This window comes from Coffea arabica, chromosome 7c, assembly GCF_036785885.1.
Source record: "Coffea arabica cultivar ET-39 chromosome 7c, Coffea Arabica ET-39 HiFi, whole genome shotgun sequence".
Classification (NCBI taxonomy): Eukaryota; Viridiplantae; Streptophyta; class Magnoliopsida; order Gentianales; family Rubiaceae; genus Coffea; species Coffea arabica.
In genome coordinates, this window is record NC_092322.1 from 6,266,893 (window position 1) to 6,289,282 (window position 22,390).

A 22,390-nucleotide genomic window follows, 5' to 3' on the forward strand; every position below is an offset into this window, starting at 1 on the left:
TTCACATAAGATTTGAGACATACGACTGCAAAGTGACTAATACCGGTGTTGTCTGCGTACTTTTTGGCCAAGATGAGGGCAGGAGCAGAGGAAGAGTTTACCTTGCCTTCCTTCGGTTTGTAAGCTCTATTTGATTTTCTTATTTAAATATTGACTTTCAAAAAAAACAAAAAAAAAAAGCGACAAATACTAGTATTAGAATCCCGCAGACAACGAGCTGGCAAACAAAAATAATTAATTAGCCACCGACCGGTGATGTGGTAATTCAGACGAGACTACAAGCCAATGGCCATTGCCACAACTAGGACAGGTGACATCTAACATGTAAACCTTGATCAAACATGTCTGTCAATTACACTTCCCCAAAAGCCACAAACCTTAAGGCGGGCAAAACACCAACGTTGACTGCTGCTACTCCTTGGGAGCTTTGTTAAGTGCCACGTTGCTCTTCTTCGCTCACCAAAATCCAAACAATCCGTGGAAATGAATTTGCCAATGTTTCAGGTGATTCTGCTGCATTAGTTGCATCAATGAAAGAACTCTTTTAACCCCTTAATCTTAGTGGCATCAATGAAAGAATCTTTGCCTTTCAGGGCTTCGGCAAGTCTCTTATGATGACAGTTCTTTCTGAGGTTGGTGACAGAACCTTCTGTGTCGCCGCTGTAAGTATTATCATTATTGTTTTAAACTTCGTTTGCTGCTGCAAAAATTTGAGCTTTATTGATCATAACATCGCCGTGTTTTGGAAGATACTGGCAATGCGTCATCCGTGGAGTAGCGTTCTGTGCGGTTGCCTTTCTTCTGTAATTGTAAGTGCAATTTCTTTCTTACTTCTTGCTCCTTCCTTTTCTCTCATCAGTTTTCTGATAAAAAAGTAGGAGATATAGTACTCTTTGTACCTTTGAGAAATTTCTTAGCAGAAATATACCTGGCTCACTATCATCATTCTCGAACCTTATTTACGTAATCCAGACAAAGCTACATGCTCAGAAGTCAGAACTTTCCCGTTTTCCCTCCACCCTCAAGCCACAAAGACGGAAAGAACACCCAAAATGAAAAAGAAAAGGAAACGCACTTGCTTTTGCTTGGTGAGGAATAATGAAAAATGGTGTTGCAGTAGGAATTCAAAAGAATTTATTGGCCTGCTATTATTCATATAAGCGACAAGAAACGAACGATCAAATTTATTGAATCTTTCGTAAAGCTTAAAAATGTCTTGCCATGTATTTGTAGTTGACGACTACTCTCTCTGCTGTTATTGGCTGGGCTGCTCCAAACTTGGTACGTGATTCTTTTAGCCGTCCTCTTTTTAGCATACCGATGGAGTTCGTATTCGATTAGTTTTGCGAAGAAAGTAACAAACAAAATTTGTCGAATGTTTTCCTTTTTGTATGCAATGCTACTCTTTGTTTCTCTAAAACAGAATGCCTTTGATAGTTAGACTTGATGTATTACTACTTTGTTTGCAAGATTCCACGTGAACTGGCTCACCGTATCACCACACTTCTCTTCTTTGGCTTTGGCCTCTGGTCTTTGTGGGAGGCATATAATGAAGATGACGAGTACGGCCTCCTTTTTTTTTTTTTTTTTTTTTTAAAGAATGTGTCAGAATAAAATTATCAACTTAAACTTTCACGAGTACTAACTGGATCATTTCTAATTTCATCAGCGACAACGAAGAGTTAGAACAAGTTGAAAAGGAACTGGTCAGTTACCCCTCTGCTGCATCTGGTACAATGATGTATGGCTTGGGTCTAGAGTTGAAAATTCTAGATGTGGTCTCTTAATCCTTGTTTCTTTTTTTTTCTTTTTTTTTTCTCAAAGAATCAGGACGCTGCACCTAAGGATACTACTGGTAAAGGACCTAAAGGCAAAGAAGGTAGCAAGGTAAGGTCATGAGCATTGAGTTCATGAAGCCCCTAATAGATCACACCCTCTTTTTTAAGTTACTTGCTACTAAGATGTTTAAATTTTTAAAGACAAAATTTGGTTAGATGGTTAGTTTATACAATTTCTATCAATATGTGAGGCATTTAACCTAAACAGAAAGCCAGATTGATTTCCTCTGGAGTATCCAAAATGGTCGTGTTCGTCCGTGGAATAGCCTATTGCTTGCTTGTTTTGATGTTCATTACTTACTAGTAAGAGTTCTTATAGGTTATGTAAAGCCCTGTTACCAGCGTAAACTTTAATTACCGAAGGGGAAGCTGTAATTCTGAAACGATACACATTTTCTAGGTGGCTGAGGACTTGAAAAAGCAGAGGAAGCCATTTCTGACAAATTTCTTCTCACCTGTCTTCATCGAGGTTTGCATTACTTGATTATGAGTGATTCTACTTCTAACCAATGAGGCTGTGATTCTAATCTGGTGTAAAAATTATGTTGCCAACATGGCAGAAAGAACTTCATGTAGCATAGCCAATTTGATGTTTCTATCGTCATGTTTTTTTAGGCCTTCTCGGTTACCTTTTTTGGTGAATGGGGTGACAAGAGCCAAGTAAGTATCAGCTGGGAGGTGTATACATTACGTACATTGACTATCTTGAATCAAAGTAATGCTCACGATTTACCAAATTTGGTCAGCTAGCAACCATTGGTCTTGCAGCAGATGAGAATGCCGTAGGAGTGATCCTTGGTGGAATCTTGTAAGTTTCCTCGCTCCTCCTTCTTTCTTGGGAAGGGGGATGTTTTTGTTGGTTAAGCAAAATATTTATAGGGCTAATGCTTAATGACACCTCAAATGCGAATAACGAAATTTGACAAAAGAAAAATCAAGTCTTGGGATTCTATTATCTTCTGCAGAGCGCAAGTACTGTGCACCGTTGCAGCTGTTGCTGGGGGAAAGAGCTTAGCATCTAAAATCTCTGAGAGGCTGGTAAAACATTCATTCTTCATCATCAAATTTCAGGCAAAATCTTTACTGGGATTAATACGCTTATATTCTTGCCTTTTGAAACAGGTTACGATGGCAAGTGGAGTTGTTTTTCTGATTTTTGGTGTGCAATCTTTTCTGTCGACTGTATATTGATCTACTCCATCATATGTATTCTTAAACGCAAAATTGACAATAGAACAAGCAGTCAACATGGAAATTGTAGCTCCGACACAGACATGACATTAAGGAATTTGGGATTCATAACGTATTGGGTTTTTGTAGTCCCACATCATTCTCAGAATCATGCCAAAGCAAATTAATCTTCGAAATTTATGTACATTCGAGGCCAGTGATTCTTGCCTCAGACTTCAATTAGAAATTATCATACTATCAAAATGTTACTCAGTTTTTTTTTACCTCAGAATTTCACTGTTCTGCCGCGTCCAGAACTTCCATCCCCTTGTTTCAGACAACAGCAGGGGCGCGCCTTGTCATCCCAATGCCACCATATCGTGTCCCATAGCCACCGTAAGCAGGTCCAAATCTCCCGCTACACATCCCACCATGCAGTAGCAGTAAATACAGTAACTGACTCAGTAATGACAATGTGATGAAAGCCTCCAATGTTTGCTGCAACACTCGTATTTTGTGAAAGGCAAAAATCATCAGCATTCCATCTTTCATGTAGGAAGACTGCTACTGATAACACAATAAGAAGCTTGGATTCAAGTAAATATTAACGTGACCATTTACCAGTCGTTTCCCTCTATGCCCTCCCAATATGATCTGCTTGCACACAAGTCTGCACCAATAAACTACTTAAAACGAGTGAACAGAGTAAAGGAGGAGTAAGGTTTTGAGCAAGGCGATGGATACCCAAAGGCAAGAGCTGTAATAGTCCATGATATGAACGCAGAAGAGGCTGCACCGGCCAGACTATCACTGTGCCAAGCCCGGAGATGGATGAGCCCAGCAAACAGAGAACATGCTCCAATTACACCGCCAATCAATGCAAACACTAGCAGAAAGCTTGTAGACGGATTCCCTCCCAAATCTGTGTGTTAGAGACTATGGGGATCAAAGATTAGTACTAATTAGTTATTGCAGAGAAGGGAAGTTAGTACAACTCACGGGGATGATCCTGTTCACCGTCAATGTATTTGTCGAGAGACCATCCTGCTAATCCCAGTACAATCAGATGCACGACAGAGTTGACAGCTAATAGAGGTCCCATTAAGCTTTTCCCACCCCTTCCAACCGCCATGCTGAATCCAACCTCAAGCTGTATCCTCAAGGAAAGTCCTTTCTCTTGTCTTGCTTATGTCTGTGTAGAATCAGTGTGCGCGAGCGCGTCAGAGAGAGAGAGATTCTTTGGGCTATAAATAGAAGGAAAGCTGGATGTGTACGTGTTTGCCCGCGGGGTGCTTGGATGTAACAGGTGTTGCAACGCAGGTGGGGAAGTACTTGTGTTGTTAACGTGGAGGCTTGAGAAGGAAATGATTACCAAATTATGGGCAAACTAGAAAGTTTGCTGCTTTCATTAGGAGCATAGCGTTCAAGGTCTCTGCCAATCTTGGCTACATCATCTCGTTTCACTTATGCCAAAAGATATTGTCATCACACGACATGGATTTTGTCTTCTACTATTTCTAGTACAAGAAGGTAAAGAACAACGAACAGGAATCAAGGCCGGGACGTTTATCCAAATTTTTCTGGGCAACTAACGCAAAAGGGAAACGGCATGGAAGAATATCTGACATATTGTGGGTTCCAAATAATGCAAGTTTGATAAGCATAGGACCGTAGCAGACCTATCTTTCGACTTCAGTCTTCTGCTGTCGGTAATTTGCTTTATTGAAGGAAGAAACACATCGACAGAAAGGATTTCAGTATGAAAACTCCATTAGGTCCTCGTTGCTACAGAAAACAGGCTCTAAAGAGACTCTCAGAACACATACTTAGGTGAGGTAAAATTTAGCCTAGCAGACACCCGTACAAAGGTGAAAAGGGGCTCTGAAAAAGGGTATTGCAGACACCCATACAAGTTCTTGCATATACGTAGTTCCTTCTATGGGATATCTGCTTTACATACCAATGTTGAGATCATTTCCAGCAAGAGAGTAGAGTGGAGGATCAGTTACAAAGAATACAGAGCTCCACAGCAGGATGAAGAGGCAGAAGCAGACAACTGATTTACAAGAATCCGTGTATCTTGTAGCAAGTCTGATTCCTTCCTCTTGACCACTTTCTGAAGCTTTATCATCCACTTGAATCGTAGGACATGTGAGAAAACCATATGCTAAACCTGTAAAAGCTGCTCCTACATTTGTCCTGCAACATCACAACTGAGTGAACATACTGCAAAATTGGACTTGCTCCTTTATTTTCATTTTTTTTTCACATATTCACCAATTGTTATAACTCTTTTCCTTATAAACGAGATCACGAGCTCGTGTATATATGGTTGCAGTTAAATTTTAGTAATAAATATTCATTTTCGTTGTTATGAGTCTGAAGTACTAACCAGTCATCAACAGGACCAAAATTGCTTAGTGTACAGCTTAGACAAGTAGCAATTATCACTTTCTGAAGCATTTTTTTAGGACCATCATCCACCACCATATCTCGGTTCTGAATCTGATAGGCAAGCCATGCTCCAATTATAGCAAAAACCGGACCCTAAAAGAAAGGTTTGATTAGAAAACGTCCACAGCCATAAGGACAGCAATTAGATTATTCAGTAATGGAGATCTCTATGACAATGAACGACCAATTAGTAAACTTTAGGATGAATTCTGCAGTTGTGCGCCATTATTTTAAGGGGTGAGATGCTGTTTACCGTCCCGCCTACAGTTGGATCTGGTGTATGAAGAAAGCTGATCAGATTGCCAGAAAGTCCCCCGAGCACATATATCAAAAAGAAGGTTACTGAGCCATATGCACGGCATACTTCAGGCCCATAGGTCATGAGCATCCAACAACTAAGGGCGATATGGAAAACTCCAGAGTGCTGCAAATTAAAGGATTTAGTCCTTGTACCCAGAATCTAATCAACAAAGTACTGTACTAAACATGGAATTAATCCTTAAGGATTTCTACTCTCCAGCAGCAAGTCTGATCTGATCCCATTTTTTCATTGCTTATGGCTAGAATACATTCTCAAAAAAAAATTTGATGTACTAAGCTTATCATAACATGTCATTACATGCCTTCAAAAGCAGGAGTTAACTAATAGTATCCACTGAGTGAAACAAAGTAATGTTTCATTGCAGACTCCATGTACTAAATCATTAGGTCTGATAGTCCTTTCAACAACTCTTTTTTTAAATTACTGCTGCTTCACTATCAATCTAAAAGAATGGAAAGCTAATAACTGCAAAGAAGCACGAACCCAGTTTTCAATCTTGTACCAGAAACATAGGTGTTACTAGCCTCCACCATTCTCCATCTAGGATCAAATGATTTATCTTTGCTCCATAGGCCATTGGAATTGAAAAGAGCTGTAACTCAGAGTTCCTAATTGGACTTGCTAATTCAAACAGGAACACGGCAATGTTTATAGAAGCTAGTAATCCTCTGCATCAAGATAAGATCTATGAGTTTAAAATACAATAGATCTTGAGAAGCTACAAATATAGACTTGCTTAGAATAAACATTAAAATTAGGGAGAGATGCTGATCCTTTACATTAAGTAAAAGTTGGATACTTCGTCATCTGAAATCTTCTGAGCAACCCCAGTCAACTGCAGACGAGTTCTATAATTCTTCAATTGAGAACTTTCATAGACTCTCTTGACGTGAGAGCTTGGTACTGTTTCACAAGATTTGTCTCCAGAAGAAGAGGAAATATACTTTGTTGAGTTTGCATCTGAATAAGGATTAGTAACCAAAACTCAATTTCCTTTCAGACATGAAACCCAGTGAACTAGAGCTAATCAGTAGACAACTGATAAGTATCATAATTAGCACGATACCATGCATGAAATTTAAAAGGAACACCTGAAATATTTAACCACGTCTGAGGAGAAAAAAAAAATGTAGTCAACATGTCATTCAATTGTACAACACATTAGTGGAATTAACTTTTATATACCGTTCATCAAGTTAATAAATATTCCCTGCTCTCACATTTGAATGTCTTGGATTCAATTGGAAGGAGTTTCAGTAAGTAAAAAAAAAAAAAAGTTGGTAATTGTTGAAGAAAAAAGAAGGAAACAATAAACCTTGTTGGAGCAACTGATGAAATAGTCAGACATGTGGCTTGGAACTACCATATTGCAAGTCAAGAATTTTGAGTTATTAAAAGTCTTCCTCCACTGTGACAGAATCAGGAAGAGGAAGGTTTTTCAAAGCTTGAATAAGTACTCACAAAACCCTGTAAAATATATCATATTTTTTCACATGTGTACCACATTATTCAAGAAGGACCACAAATTATCGGCAGACTAAAGTAGACATGATACAAGATGTGAACTCTTCTAGTTTGTTGAATATTTTCATCTGTCAATCCTTCTCCAGTTCTCCCACCTCCCTTTTTTGTATTTTCTTTGAATGATTTTTTGACAACAGACTCCAATCCTATAGCAAAAAATATAACATGTAGCTAGAATTACTTGCATCACATTACCTTCAGTGATTTTCCCAAGGTATTCTTCTAGAGTTGCCAACCCCTTTTTTGCTTTTAAGTCATAGCTTGTATCAAATGACTGCTTTCTTTTACTGAATAATCTTGAAGAAGACTGCATACCGTCATTGTGGAGCTTTTGGAAATAAGAATCTAAGGATCTCAATTGATTTTCAGAAGAGCTTAATGAATCGAAGACTCTGCATAATTTCCCACCATGCGAACTACTACAGTAACTGGAAGCTAAAAATCCACCTTCCTTCTGCTTCCCAAGTGAAATCAATGTCCTGAGCATATTCTGATTGGCATAGACCATCTATTTTGTAGCTTTCCTCGTAACAAGGCTCCCCCTTGCATCATCATGTAAATTTTCATACGAACCGAGACAATATCATATAACACATTTTATCTCCTCCTGTATTAATTTGAATTTAAATGAAGATCAGATAAAGAATGAAATAATTAAGTGGTTTCAGGAACTCTTATTAGCCCACATCTACGAGTCTAACTTCAAACGAACACTGAAAAAAAAACAAAGAAAAACTATCTTGTAAATACACCTGTAAGTAACTTATGATTAGACTTATTCATTAAAACTTTCACCAGTAAGGCATCCGCCTAAAATACTGTTCTAAGTAAAGAGAAAAGGTTGCCTCAGCCACAGCGGCATATCTTCAAGTTAGATGTCAAGATGTTAACTACACAAGAAAAATTCTACCAGCGAAACAGCAAAAGCTACAGCTTAAGTTTGATGGGCTTGAAGGTCTTCTTGTTCAAACAAAATCATTATATTTATACACATCTAAGTTCGAAAGAAATTATAACCATGCCATCCTGTTTTCGTCCATGCAACGGAGAGAAAATCATCATGAACACATAAAAGCTTGAATGAGGGACCCAGGAAGCACGAACTTAACTTCCACTAACCACTTCGAACTAGTTATTCTTTCTAGATAGCAGAAAAAAGAACCAGAATATGGTAATTTGCTTGAATCGATCGTTGAAGCCTATACACAAGCAGTTCATCGACGCTAGTTGTTACATAACATATATGTGCAAAGATACCAGCGTATTAGACAGAAAGAGTAAAAGTATATGACGTTAAAAAGATTGTATCCTTTCAGTTTCAGATAGATAGTTACCGGGTGGACAGACTGGAGGAGCAGATTCTTGACTGACATCAGAAAATGCCCGGAGGAGCTACTACTTCCATTAATGCATGGGGCTTTAGTTGTCTCAGAATAGAAATGAAATAAAACGAAACTCTTTTCCAAAATTAGAGCGCGACGTTATGGTAACCTTATCTTCGTTATCCTCCCATTAACTGCGTGCCAGCCACGTTTATGGGCTCCAATTTTCTTACACCGCTGGAATTTGACAAAAATTTCCCCACCGTTTTAGTCAAATCCACGATAAAAATCTCTTGTGGGACAATTCCAATCTTTTTTTTTTTTTGGGTACCACACAAGATAAATACCATAAAAAAAGTTAGCTTAGTTTATGGAGTTTTTGAGAATTTGACATCTTGAACAATAAACAAAAATATTATTATTGATTCAAATTTTGTTCTGACCGCTAGCTATTGTACGTGCATTATTGGAACGTTTCCCCTTATAGTCTCTATTAAATCAACAAATAAGTCCAGTACCATTCTTCCCCTTCTAATTTTCTCTTGTAACGTTCCCACTTAGGCCTACTTTGGGAATGAAGGAAAAGGAATAGTACAAATGTTCAAGTTGCTTGAGAGTTTAAGAAACTAACGAAGTGTTTATATATATATATTTTATATATATATTTATATTTTTTTTGAGTGAAATATTTTGAATTTAGAATCTCCTACTTACAATTCTTTATTTTGTTCGCCCAACCAAACCCTTCTCATATTTTTTGACATATTGACTATTAAAAATTTTGTTTTATTGATAACTATGGCATTTAGAAGAGAGTTGGAATACAAGAGAGGGATGAATTCAATGGTTCGGGAAAAGGAATGCAAATAAGGGATTTTAAACAAATTGTTCTCAATTGATTTTGATTTTTCTTCTGCTTAAAATTCTTAAACAAACTGTTCTCAACTAAATCAATTATGGTTCTATAGAATTGATTATTGAAAATAAGATTTTCTGAAAAACTCGTGTCTTCTCATTTAGTGTTAAAAAAACTATTTTAATGAACAAATAGATGTTCTTATTATGCTTATAAGCTACAATAGTAAATTTTTGTGCTAATTATATATGAATAAATCTTATATACATTGACAGTGTATATATTATCACTTTTAGATTCATGACACGTATGCAAAAGTTAAATTTCAATTTCAAATTCAAAATTTGCATAGTTGTCGTTCATTACACACTGTCACTGTAGGAAAGATTAATCAATTATATAAATGTTAAATGAAAAAAAAATAAAGGAGACATAAATAAATTTAGAAGTGGGACAAGAATAGCTTGAAAATTAAGACAGACATAAAAAGTTATCTAATCATAGTTTAGTAATTATGGTAAGATAATTTAGTAATTATGTTGAAATTTAAATGATATTTTTGTCGAGTAAGATAGAATCATAATCTAAAAGTACCTTGACACCTATTCGTCAATTTCAATCTTTTTGGGTTCAAAAAAAATCTAAAATTAAAATTTCAAGATCAATTAAAGCACACAAAAAAATAATTTTTCAAAAACAGCTAAAACCTGTTTTCAAAATCAAGCCTTCCCTATGTATTCTTTTCTTTTCCAACCAAATGCGTTCATCTAAACCAGGCCTGAGCAAGTATAAGCGCAAAATCCTCTGTGGGTCTCCTCTTTTCATCGCTCTGGACTCCAACCAAGCTATCTCCAAACGAGGCCTAATAAATTAGCGAGGCTAGCGCCAAAAATTGAAGGGAGAGAAACCCTAATATTGGCGCAATAACATAACAGGGCCAAAATTCAAATGACCCGCTCTCACTCCTCCGCAAAATTATCGTCCCATTTCTCCCTCTCAAAACCAACGTCCAAAAACTTGAGTACGACTACTGGCAAGCACTTTCTAGTCTAATCCACAATATTTTCTTCACCAACGGTGATGGCGATTACTTCAACTTCTTCACCCCAACCTGATCGATCTGTATCTGCTAAGAAGAACAAAATTAAGAGTCCCAATTCAAAAGTGGACTATGAAAATAAATCCCACAAGAAACTGTCTAAAAAGGGCCTCTCCTCGCCGGCGAAGCGCAACAATAACCCTGGCATTCGTTTGATTCACGGCCGGATTTATGATTCGCATAATGGCAAGACTTGTCATCAGGTAATCTTTTTACATAAATCCCAGAAAACTTATTTATCAGTCGATGAAATTTTCATGATTCGATAGTCTAGAGAAAGCAGGAAAAAATGGGTAAATTTTCAATTTAAAAGCAAGGTTATCTGCCAAACTTGGTAGTTTTTTCTATTTTATTTATTTATTTATTTATTTATGTTTTGATTTGTGGCTGGTGTAGATATGGTATACCTGGATTGCACAAAAAATGGGGTAAGATGGCATTAAAATTTAGAAGTGTAATCTTATGTTTTTGGTTTTTTTAGAACTTTTCCAGTTCAGCACATTGACTTGATTGTAGGTGATATGATTTAAGTAGTAAAATTAGATGGCAGCTCATACTTTTGGCTCATTCTTGACAAAGGCTCTGGTTATACTACTCATACTTTTTTGGGTACCGAAAAAACTGACGAGCATATGCACCCTGAAACCCATGTGCAAGAAAAGTTTAATAATTAGCTTTATCATTTGATGCTAAGCCTTTTATGCGTTTCACTTACTTTGAATCTTAATGTTTTGAAGTGCCGGCAGAAGACCAGGGACTTTGCAGCAGAATGCAAGAATATGAAAAAAGACAAGCTATGTCCCATTAAATTTTGTCACAAATGCCTACTGAACAGGTTAGATGTGATAATATCCCTCCAAATGTCAGACAGTAATTTACTCTTTTCCGTGTTCTATGAGGAGCAGAGTAGTTTACTGCAGTATGCTATTCTGATTATTTCCAACTTAGGTATGGTGAAAAGGCAGAGGAGGTTGGAGTTTTGCAGGACTGGAGTTGTCCAAAGTGCAGAGGAATTTGCAACTGCAGCCAGTGCATGTAAATCCGTTTTACTTTTTATTTTTTATTTTTTATTTTTTTTAACATGCTTACTGGGTTTTGCTTTGATGTATTTATGCAATGTACAGGAAGAAACGAGGTCACCTCCCTACTGGTATACTTGTACGTGCAGCCAAGCAAAATGGGTTTTCATCTGTTTCAGCAATGCTGCAGTTAAAGGGGCCTATGACTTGTTATGAGGAGAAGTCTGTGAAAGGTATTGATGCCTTGCCAAGAAAGAGAGCTGCACCAAACAAAATGGTTGGTAATTGCTATTAGCTTTCTATGGGAAGCTGTAATTTCATGTTGCTTCGCATCTTTGATTGATTGAGTTTTGTTGTTTCTCACAACCTATTTATAATATTATCAGGAAGTGATGACCTCTTCACCTAGAAAGCAGGGCAAGGAAAATGCTTTTGATGGAAAGATCAATTCTAACTCATGTGCTTCACCTTTGGCCTCAAACCAGGTTGAGAAAAAGTCTAAGAAGGTCAAGGTGGAACCTTCCAATGAGATGAACAATGGTAGTGCCCATGGTCACGTAGAGGCTAATGATTTGGCAACAAAGCCAATGAAGTTCCAGGGAAAGCGAGAAGAAAAATATGGCCTTGATGATGGTTCTTTACAAAAAGAAGCTAGTTGCATGGGTGGTGAGAAAAAGCCGAAGAAAATGGCAGTAGAGGGTTCAAATGGCAAGCAGGACGGAAACATTCTCAAAGATGGTACAATTAAGGAGCCTATTAATCCTGAGGAAAAGAAGCTGAAAAAGTTAAAACAGGACAAGCTTAAGGAAATGCATAATGGCAACAAGAATGATAATGCTTTTGTGAGGAGGACTAGTCCTAGAAGTCATCAAATATCAAATGGAACTTCTAAAAAAGTTGCCAAATCTAAGAATGATAGTGATTCACCGGAAATGATGCAATGCGATGCCAAAGTTTCTGTGCAAGGTTTTGCAGAGTCCACCAATAAGAAAGAGAGGAAAGCGGAAGATGTTATTGGTAGTGAAGTTTTAGCATCTGATGATAGGAAAAACAACAATCATCATGGAACCCATGCTGGAACAGTTTTAGAGACTTTGCACATTGACACAAAAGATCAAAGGTTTCAAAACAGTGATATGGATTCTGGCATTGTATTGCCCCATGGAACTGAACTGACAAGTGTACATGACATTCAAATACCACCAGAAGATGTTGGCAAAGCCTTGCAATTCTTAGAGTTTTGTGCTGTTTTTGGAAAAGTAAGTGATTACTCCTTTAACCTGTTCTGTATTCTGTGGAATTTACATTCACATCAAAAGCTTCTTCTCTTACAGAGCACTGTTATGTAGCACCATGCACATTTGCATGTGGATTTTGCCATCATTTTTGTTTTCATTGTTTCTGGCCTGGGGTTTTAGATTTGTGGATCATGATAAGATGCCGTATCCAATTATCATTCTGATTGCACTGGTGCTTTCTCATTTGCTGTCATGTAAGCTATTGTACCTGCCTGTTAGGATGGAGTTTTGTGATGATCTATGTCAATTCACGCGTTCTTAATCCTTCAAAAGTCTTTTTGTCGCATTTTGGCTTTTGTTGGTTGTATTTCCTTCTTCCCTTCTTCACTAATCCTCAGTATGAACAACAGGAAACTTTGTCCTTTAGTTTTGAATCTGACTCCTTTGTGTTCTTTAATAGGTTCTTGGAGTGAAGAAAGAGCAGCCAGAATGTGTGCTCAGAGATTTGATATACGGGAGAAGTAGTCGTCGAGGAAAGTATTCCGTGACAGTTCAGTTTCTTATCAAGCTCCTATCTGTAATTCGAAAGGACAGGGGACAAACGTATGGTTCTTTGTCTAGTTAAGTCTTTTTGAATAATGCCTTCTCCTTTCACTGAAGCATTTTTTACCTTGGTAACTTTTCTAGATGTTTACCACTAAGCCCAACGTATGGGCAAAATTCATGGATCAATGCACTAACAGAGTGCATTTCTGAGTCTGGAAGCATATCAAAATCACTGGACCTGAACGGGCTAGATAAAGGAGCCAATGGATATGAGAATTTAAACTCTTCGAAAAAGCTTATTATCTTAAATCTTTTATGTGACGAAGTTCTTGGAACTCTGTAAGTTGTAAAATCGTATTAATTATTGACCTAGTACTTTATTGCCATACATAGACTACTTATTATTTTTGCCGGGAACAGAAAGATACGGAATTGGATGGAGAATCAGGTATCAAAAGCTGCTGAAATAGCTAAGGAAGATAAAGAAAGAGTTCTTGCTGCAAAGGATAAGGTAAAGAAACAATAATCAACGTAAAGTTCTTCTATAAGATGGAAGAACCAACAGTGTCTTGAAAACTGCTAATCCAAATTATTCTTGTTTTACACAGGAGAAGCGTTTGAAACAGAAAATACAAGATGAGATTGCAAAAGCAATAATCGAAAAGAATGGTGATCTTCTTTCAGTTTCAGAGCATGATGCTGTCATTTCTAAAATTAAACGTGAAGCAGCACGAGCTCATAGCGAGCTGCTGGAGTCAATTGGATTGCAATCAAAAAGTAGGTCCTCAATTTATTGAACAAATTTTATGTCTGAATTTTGAAAATGTTGGTGCAAATTGTTTGATTAGTATAGAATGATCTTCATCAAGCCAAATGTGTTCCATCAGTTAGTTCATTAGTTTTATTGAATTCCTCATTCCTCTACAATTTCTGTAATTTCTAAGGAAACAATCATGGATTAATCTTGTTTTGCTCGTGCCTCTAGTTGGTTTTGCAATTCTGGAGTCAATTCACTGACTGACTTGACACTGATTTGCAGAGGAATAAGTCCTCGACATTTTTGTCTAAAATAGTACAGTTTCTATTCATCTATGCTTCTCATCAGTCAAGTGGCTTCTGTGACGAAGTCTAACTGATTCAGAGCGGTGTTTGACATTTTTAATACACTTCCAAGGATTCTAGACATCTTCAATTGTTAAAGCCTTATATAAATGTCCAATTTCTAAGTCGTCTTGAGCGTGCTGCTGAATCAATAATTTTGCGTTGATAGCTAAATAGGCACAACAATTGGTTATAATTTGACCTACCTGCTTTGACTGTGTAGATAATCAATCATCTGATGCTGTTAGGACAGAGCCTGTCTATTTGGGAACTAATGGTCATGCATATTGGAGATTAAAATGCCTGTCCAATAAATCTGACATACTCCTTCAAGGTATGTTCTTAGTGCACTATCTTGTAATTCATTTCAGCCTTTGGCTATTGAATCCTCTGCTTCTTCCTCTTAAACAATAGATGTAGGAACTGGGGATACTTCTGCATCAGATGAGAAATGGTTTGGTTTTGAAGAGGAACAAAAAGAAGTACTTGAGAGGCGTATAAATAGTTTGAGGTAAATTTTCGTTATATTCTCCTATTCATTTGTTCGGCACTCCTAAATATCAGTTAAGCAGTCAGCACTTCAGCGTATTTAAGCCAGGGATGCTAGGACTTGATGGCCCAGTTCACCAGAAGATTTTAACTTCAAAGTTCAAACTAGCTGTTATGGTTGTGATTTGCATTGTCTTATACAAAGCAGCGTAATCTGAATTATCACTGTACTAATTCTGGGTTCCTTATAACATTTTGCATCGTGATGTAAAGATCAATCCTATGTAATTAGGCTCCTTTGATTGCAGAGGAAAACGGCTAAGGGCTAAGAGGGTTCCATTGCAACAGCAATCCCAAAGTAACGGAAACTTTCCGTAGGCAATAACATGGCACTTTGTTGGTTCAGAGATCCAGGTGTACATAAGATGTACGATAAATCCATCATGCTGGTATTATTATGTTTGATTTTCATTTCTTCATGGGTAATCTGAGATCAAAAAGCATAATCATTGTAGAGCTAATATGATATACTTGTCATGAATTGAGTTGCTAATACTTCATTAGGAAGAAAAAGATTAGTGGACGACTACAATCATTTCCAACTTGATTTCTAATTCCTGAAATGATGCCGGCGTAATGTATCTTGTGTCACTGTTGTCTGCAGGGATGCAATTTATGGTCAATTACTTCTTCTTGATGCTTCAAACCTGGCTGGGTGGATTTTCCCTACTTTTGGCAGTTTGTGAAGATGTTCATGTACTTGTACCTTGGCATATTCATGTCGTACTAATGTGTAACTCGACTGATATTTTGCATATTTTAGCAATTCTGAGACTACCTTCCTCTGAAGGTATCTCGTGTTGTCGGGCGAAGTTTGTATTGCAAGCTGAATTGGGAGCTGCATGCTAATATTGAAATCTTTTGTTTTACATTAAGTCAAATGCTATGAAACTTCAGTTTGGAGAAAATATTTATATTCTTGAAATTGGAGTAGGCATTTTAAAGTAGGTTGTTGATTTTCAGACGGGATTCGCTGTTCAATATTTTGTATTCACCTTTTTGTTCAATATAAAATTACGTAGTTTCACTTATTATATCTGCTGATGTGGCATATAAAAAAGAAAGACTGTTTGGTTGTTTTATGCTTCTTCTTTTTTTTTTTTTTTTGGTTTCCTTTGTTTACACAATTTTGTTACAATTTTCAAAATCTATTGCTATTATTACAATTTTCAAAACTTGTTGCCACCGTTTTCTGTCTAGAAGACGAAAGAAGTTCTTCAACAAAACAAATTTTTTTCCTTTTGGTATAAGTGAAAGTAAATAATTTTAGGAATCTTTATCCAATAAGAAGATAGAAGAAGACGCATAAAATAGCCAAACAGTCTTTCTTTTTTATGTGTCACATCAGCAGGTATAATTAAGAATGGTAATGAGGGCGGGTGCTCGCGGGCACCCGCACCGCGAGGGTAAAAATGGGGCGGGGCAGGACAAAATATTTCCTCCCGCCTTAAAACGGAATGGGGGGAGGGGTGAGGAGACATACACTCATTGGGGGAAAATATTTTGCCCCCGTCCCATCCTCTGCATACAATTAAAATATATATATATAATACAATTCTAAATTTTCTAAAATTGCATCTTTACTTACAAGTACAATGCTAATCAGTGTCAACGGCCACTGCAACAAAGGAAGAAATTTCTTGGACTATTGTTGATTTGTTTCTAACACCCTCCTCCAAAAAAGACTAAGCTATCCAATTCCAACATGTTTTGCTCCTAACCTTTTATTTTATTTTGATCGATTCCCTTCCTCCGCACTAAATGTAACTTGACTTGTTATAGTTTATTTCCATCTTGACAGTTTTTTAATCTTATTTAACATTATTTACAATTGTATTATTGTAAATAAACATTTATGATAAATTGATTTCTTCTCCCGTGGGAGAAACAGAGCGGGGGGGTAGGGGAAGGATCTCTCGCCCCAACCTCACCCCATTGCCACCCCTAGATATAATAAATGGAATTACGTAATTTTGTATTGGAGAGAAAAGTGGACACAAAATATTGGACAGAGGATCCCGTCTGGTTGATTTCTGTCTCAAGCAATCCTTCTTACTACTGCAAACGTAATTGATTAATTTTTAAGTATCAGAGTCCCAAAAGTTCAAAAATCTGGTTGATTGGAGATCCACAGCCTCTGTTTCCTAAAATGAAGAGAGAGAGAGAGAGAGAACTGAAGAACTCTTTAAAACCACTTATTTTTTACCGTAATGATCACTCTGTAATGAAAATTATGCGAGCCCTTTTTTCTTTTCTTTTCTTTGTTTGTCGAAAAGGAAAAAACCTAAACTTGTTTTGCATATCATTAATGAAAAGATAAGTCAATCAATTAGTATAAGGATAATGCCAGTGTCAGGCATAAAGCAGGTTTTGGAGAGTTTCCACCATGCTTCATTAAGATATCGTTGAAAACAGGGGGAAAAAAAACAGAGAATTATCCCAAAAATCTCAGCAACTCTCGATAACATCATGATATCTTTAGAATTAGAATACTAAATAACTAAAAATACGCAAGCAATTTCGTGAAGTCCTTTCTTGAGGACTGTATGAATCAATTTCCTATACATAAAATTACAAAATCATTAGACAACCTAAGCAAAACCCACAGCTTATGTTTCAAGTACAGGCCGGATTTGATGTTGGGATATCGCAGGACGGTCTACAGTATTGTGTTAGAAATAAGTTGAATTTCATACAAATCTTTACCTCCCTTCACTGCATCCAAAAAAGTTAAAACGACTAGTTATGAATCATTCCAATGGAAAAATGCTCATGAAATTTGATTGTTTTTCTGCATAATGCATGCCATCATTGTGCATATCAGAGCTTACCGACTTCAGCTGTTATCCCGGGTCCAAAGAAAGATGCAAATTTTGCCTACAGTTTAAAGACACTGCTGAATTAGTAAGCTCAACAAAGAAAATTAACTACATGGAGGTTGCGGGCAATCAAATGGACACCGGATCAGCTATAACAGAAAAACGATACATCCAGCTAAGCTAACAGCCAATAGGTGTAGGTTTGCCAAGTTTGCATCATGAGTTGTTGTTAGTCCTCACCTGTCTTTGTTCAAAATCTGACAATTGTAGAGCTTTTGCCTCAAATACCAATATTAAACAGTATTTACCATCCTCAGTAACCTGAGACATTGAAACAAACAAGATAACATCACTGCTTCATTAACAAGTCACTGAGGAATAATATGGTCGTATCAGTGGCTATTAGTATGTTACTGAAGCCATCAAAAGGACGTGCAATTTAAATGGCTCATGCAATGTCAAGCAGGCTCTTGATTTATGTGTCTATATATAAACCACACTACTGCTTTTGAGAGTGTCATGTCTTGCATGTTTTTTAATCATAATAGATGTCCATTTCTTTTCTTGTAGATAATCATAACAAATGGTCAGATGAAAAACTTGTCATGATAGCGTATGGTCACGCATACTTCGAACATTAGCTGCAAAGTGTGCTGTTATTGAAAAAGAAAAGGAAGCTCAAGAAGCATACTTCTTCACGAATCATCTGTAAAACTGGAGCACTTCTTCGTGGAATTCCTCCACCCTAACAAAAAGAAGACACGGGTCACTTCAATGTTTCCTTTTTTCCTATTCTACAATATCATTGGAAGAGGAAATTCTGCATTTAAGTTGCATGAAGCAGGGAAGAGTGCCAAACTGAAGCACAATCAATGCAATTGATGGTCTTAAGAAGCTATGGCATTTTTTTAACTTGCTCAGATAGCATTATTAACCACTAGAGTGATATATCACAAGTTTCAAATATCATTCATAAAATGGCAAAATCCCTCACCAATTGTCTAGGCAGTAGCTTCTAAAAAGATTCTAAGCTCGCTGCAGTTAACAATTTGAGTGCCTGAGATATTTTCTAGAGTGTCTCCTGCTCCTAGTTCATGTAATTCGTTCTTTTCTTTCTCTCATTTTTTTTTTGGCTTCTACCCTGGAAAATTGCAAAAGCTGATCTAAGTACAGAATAAAAATCATTTGAGTACATCATTGTATTAGAACTCATCCTGACTAGTATTCTTGACTCAAATTCTCAGAAGCATATAGGCCTATCCAATGAGGTTTTTAGGTCCTCTTTCTGCCTTTCCAACCCAAAAGTCAAAACCTTTCCACTTTTTCATTCTCATTGTTCGTGTTGGGGTTTTTTTTTGGGCATATACATGTGCTTGAAGGGGATGCAAGGCTGAGGCTTGGGGTTGTGGACTCAGATGAATGTAGATAATTTTCTGTTAAAATAATAGGGAAATTACCTGACCATACTGGAAAATCCTTTTCAATGCCTCGTCTAGGTGCTGCTCATCTCCATAACGATATCTTGTAACATCACTTCTGACCTAATAAACAAAAGACACGACTTTGCATGATATTACAACCAAGGAAAACCTGATATGCGTGGCTCCTCGTAGCATAAGCCATATTTAGAGTTCACCTGCTTGAGGGTTGGGGTAGCACAACTTTCCCGCAGCTTTTGAGCATCTGAATGGGTCAAGCAGGGCACAGGTTTAAGCTCTGCATACTGCATAAAATAATGGCTTTAATACAACGGAAAACTTTGAATATAACTTGCCAATTTTATCAGCCAGCAAAATGCAGAGTTTATAGCTTCTTTAGCCGATGACTGAAATCATTTATGTAACAGGAGTCAGGACACGCCAATATCTTGGAAGTATAAAGAATAAGAAATCTTTCCTCAAAAAAAAAAAAAAAAAAAATTTATTGAAGCCTTTCAATAACAAACAAGCATTCACCTTGAGAGCCATTCCAATGATTGTTAGTGGAAACCCATATGTAAGCATTAAAGCAGACCACTCAGATCCAGGAAGGATGTTGAAGTATGCCCCAAAACCATATCTGTGTTATTTTGAAAAAAGATGAAATTAATTGAAGATGCACCTTGAATGATCACGATAGACTATGAAGGAAACATTATTCTGTACATAAGACAAAAAGATTCTAGCAATTTGGAGATATCCAATTTCATTAGAATACTACAAGGCAGAATAAAGTAGTTGGGAATCAACAATATATGTTATGAGCAGCATGCATTGTTGGTGAAATGTGCTTACGAGAGAAGTGTAATTCCACCACCTAGGCCAATCACCCCGAATGAGACCTGCAATAGTTGGCAATACCGTAAAAATCCTAATTTGACAGGCTGGGCACCAGATTGATACTATCAGAAGTGTCATGTAAATTGTACTACACCGCGATATACAAAGAAAGCCAATTTTATAGTTGTTTGTTCCAATACAGCATTCAATTTTGTCCCCATTTCCAGTATATCCACACGGACAGCATTGCAAGTTGCTCTATCAAGCAAAATCGTATAAAAAGAACAGAGAATTAAGATAACACAAACGCGCAAGAGCCCTTAAATACTCATGGCTATTGTTTTTGTCCGACCCAAAATGTCCACTTTTCCTAATAATCCTCATAGAGGGGGAAAAAATAGAAAAACTAGATAAACCGCCTTTTTAAGTGTACCTTGGCGAGGGAAAACTCATCATCGGGAACAAGGGACTTGTCGGCGGAAGTGGTGCTGGTGGTGGGCTGAGTTGAATCGGCCGCTTTGAAGATGGGTCTGAATCGAAGATTATGATGATGGGTGGTTCTTTCTTGAATGATAGCATATAAACTGGAGTCTGGTCTGCTATGTGTGGTTGCTCGGTTTAGATACTGAAGATAGCTGCAATTGCAACATTGCAGAAATCGTGGTGAACATGGCACAGTCCTTCCTCCACCTCCTGCTGTAGTTGGCAAGGATGGTGTTGCTGCCATTGCAGTAGAATTCATGGCCATATCTGCTGAATATTTTTTGGTTGGTGAGAGGAGATTACCCAGACAAAACTTTGCTAAACCACTACAGTTATTGGTTGTGGAGGGAAGTGAACACGCTCTCAGCCGCCAATTCTTTCACTTGATGATGTGGCATTCTTTTATCTTCTCGTTTATCTTCTTTATTAATTTATCCCTTTTTCCTATTATATTGAATTCATTGATTCAAATGGGAAAAAAAAAAAAAAAGAGATGCTAGTAAATTAAATAACTCATTATTTTCTTCTTCTTTTTTTTTTTTTTGTACATTTTCTAGTTGTCAAATGAAAGTTATGCTGACTTCCTCCATTATTATTTGCAAAAGACCTAATTTAAGGCTAGTTCAAAATTTTGCTAATTATTAGGTTAATTTGGCAATTTTCCCATACATTTTCACAAAAATATCTCATCTTAGACGTGACATAATAGTTAGTACCTATTACTTTTAAATATAGCTTTTCTTATAAAAAATAATTTTGCCCTCTTTTCTTTTCAAATATTGATAACAAAATTTTGGTGCCTCTGTTAAAAACTTACTAAGGGAATTATTTGTTTTCTGTTAGCATTTGCTTTTGCATTTTATTAATTACGAAATGGCCGCCCCAACCCAATGAAAAGAAAGGGGAAAAAACATGCATTGCGGTCAAAAGTTCACTGGACTTCTGAAATCAGCCCAATATGATTCATTTTGTGGCCCACAGATTACGTACATAAACGAGTTTTGGTCTTCAAACCAAGTAACGCGTCCTTTAGTCCTCCGCTACAGGTTTACGGCACAATGGCTCTTCTACTTTTAACTTCATCATCTACTTTTAGCTCATCTACAGGTTCTTTCCAGGAAGCCTAGAAACTTTCACAGCCCATCTGTAAATCCGAAAAGAAAAATGAAACTATTCGCGGCCCATTAAGAGTGTTGGAGGGAGTTGCGTGCTTTTGTCCTCTATTACGCATTTCTACGTCATAAAATTTCTTAAAATAACAAATGCCCCGCTAAGAGAGATATTTTAAAATTTGAAAAAATTTTTAATTATTGCATGAGATACGTGTCAATTGAAAGATAGAGTGTAACAAGAGTATCATAGGAAAAACTGTAACGGAAGATCCTTTGCTGAAGTTGAAGGAAGGAACAATGCAATCGTTGCAGGATCATTTGAACAAATTTCAAGTAATTTGTTCAACAATATAAACCATTAGAACACGCAAAAAAAAATATTTTTTTTCATACACAAAGTTTAAAAAACTGAATTTTATACCATGCAATCTGAATTTTATTTTTTTGAAAATTTAAAATTTGGCCAATCATGACTATGAATGAACCTTTGCTTTAAGGCAACTATTCCTACCTCTGTTGCCATGGAGGGAAATAAATTGTCCCTTATCTTGAATCCTGCATTCCACAATTGCTTAAAAAACTGTTAATTTTAGTCCCAGAAGGGGACGGGGTTGCTGGAGAATATCTTTTTCTTTTTTGGAAATAATTAGAACAATGTATAAACTACTAGGGGTGTTCAT

At 36.9% G+C, this 22,390-nt stretch overlaps 5 protein-coding genes across 8 annotated transcripts; 2 read left to right on the forward strand and 3 right to left on the reverse strand.

The window, feature by feature from the left end:
* The first annotated feature begins 120 nt into the window (after positions 1 to 120).
* Positions 121 to 5,382, forward strand: LOC113699332 (GDT1-like protein 4). Of its 2 annotated transcripts, none has more exons than XM_027219625.2 (12): positions 121 to 504; positions 594 to 662; positions 750 to 809; positions 1,234 to 1,281; positions 1,471 to 1,562; positions 1,670 to 1,706; positions 1,825 to 1,887; positions 2,239 to 2,307; positions 2,454 to 2,498; positions 2,585 to 2,646; positions 2,804 to 2,876; positions 2,961 to 5,382. In XM_027219625.2, exons 1-12 carry the CDS (start codon positions 484 to 486, stop codon positions 3,027 to 3,029), a joined length of 708 nt encoding a protein of 235 aa, XP_027075426.2. In that variant the 5' UTR covers positions 121 to 483; the 3' UTR covers positions 3,030 to 5,382. The 2 variants fall into 2 exon arrangements, with proteins under 2 accessions (XP_027075426.2, XP_027075427.2); XM_027219626.2 differs by having other exon boundaries at positions 1,831 to 1,887.
* On the reverse strand, positions 3,114 to 4,558 carry LOC140010414 (membrane protein PM19L-like). The gene is made up of 4 exons (XM_072057382.1): positions 4,008 to 4,558; positions 3,753 to 3,930; positions 3,630 to 3,678; positions 3,114 to 3,506 (listed from the first exon to the last, which is right to left on the reverse strand). Exons 1-4 carry the CDS (start codon positions 4,138 to 4,140, stop codon positions 3,342 to 3,344), a joined length of 525 nt encoding a protein of 174 aa, XP_071913483.1. The 5' UTR covers positions 4,141 to 4,558; the 3' UTR covers positions 3,114 to 3,341.
* Positions 4,713 to 8,855, reverse strand: LOC113699330 (RHOMBOID-like protein 9, chloroplastic). Its single transcript, XM_027219623.2, has 7 exons — positions 8,643 to 8,855; positions 7,504 to 7,915; positions 6,564 to 6,744; positions 6,287 to 6,452; positions 5,716 to 5,886; positions 5,401 to 5,555; positions 4,713 to 5,207 (listed from the first exon to the last, which is right to left on the reverse strand). Exons 2-7 carry the CDS (start codon positions 7,814 to 7,816, stop codon positions 4,961 to 4,963), a joined length of 1,233 nt encoding a protein of 410 aa, XP_027075424.2. The 5' UTR covers positions 7,817 to 7,915; positions 8,643 to 8,855; the 3' UTR covers positions 4,713 to 4,960.
* Positions 8,856 to 10,247: 1,392 nt separating this feature from the next.
* Positions 10,248 to 15,946, forward strand: LOC113697998 (uncharacterized). Of its 3 annotated transcripts, none has more exons than XM_027217653.2 (13): positions 10,249 to 10,788; positions 11,323 to 11,420; positions 11,534 to 11,620; positions 11,710 to 11,881; positions 11,991 to 12,863; positions 13,303 to 13,445; positions 13,530 to 13,727; positions 13,809 to 13,899; positions 13,997 to 14,165; positions 14,713 to 14,823; positions 14,904 to 15,000; positions 15,287 to 15,405; positions 15,643 to 15,946. In XM_027217653.2, the coding sequence occupies exons 1-12, from the start codon at positions 10,567 to 10,569 to the stop codon at positions 15,354 to 15,356; spliced, it is 2,331 nt and encodes a 776-aa protein (XP_027073454.2). In that variant the 5' UTR covers positions 10,249 to 10,566; the 3' UTR covers positions 15,357 to 15,405; positions 15,643 to 15,946. The 3 variants fall into 3 exon arrangements, with proteins under 3 accessions (XP_071913743.1, XP_027073454.2, XP_027073456.2); XM_027217655.2 differs by having other exon boundaries at positions 12,090 to 12,863; XM_072057642.1 differs by lacking the exon at positions 15,643 to 15,946 and having other exon boundaries at positions 10,248 to 10,788; positions 15,271 to 15,340.
* A 1,526-nt stretch (positions 15,947 to 17,472) lies between these two features.
* LOC140010491 (uncharacterized) lies at positions 17,473 to 20,945 on the reverse strand. The gene is made up of 9 exons (XM_072057706.1): positions 20,549 to 20,945; positions 20,131 to 20,177; positions 19,813 to 19,915; positions 19,494 to 19,580; positions 19,315 to 19,398; positions 18,549 to 18,602; positions 18,098 to 18,178; positions 17,870 to 17,915; positions 17,473 to 17,753 (listed from the first exon to the last, which is right to left on the reverse strand). The coding sequence occupies exons 1-9, from the start codon at positions 20,861 to 20,863 to the stop codon at positions 17,698 to 17,700; spliced, it is 873 nt and encodes a 290-aa protein (XP_071913807.1). The 5' UTR covers positions 20,864 to 20,945; the 3' UTR covers positions 17,473 to 17,697.
* Between the last annotated feature and the right edge of the window lie 1,445 nt (positions 20,946 to 22,390).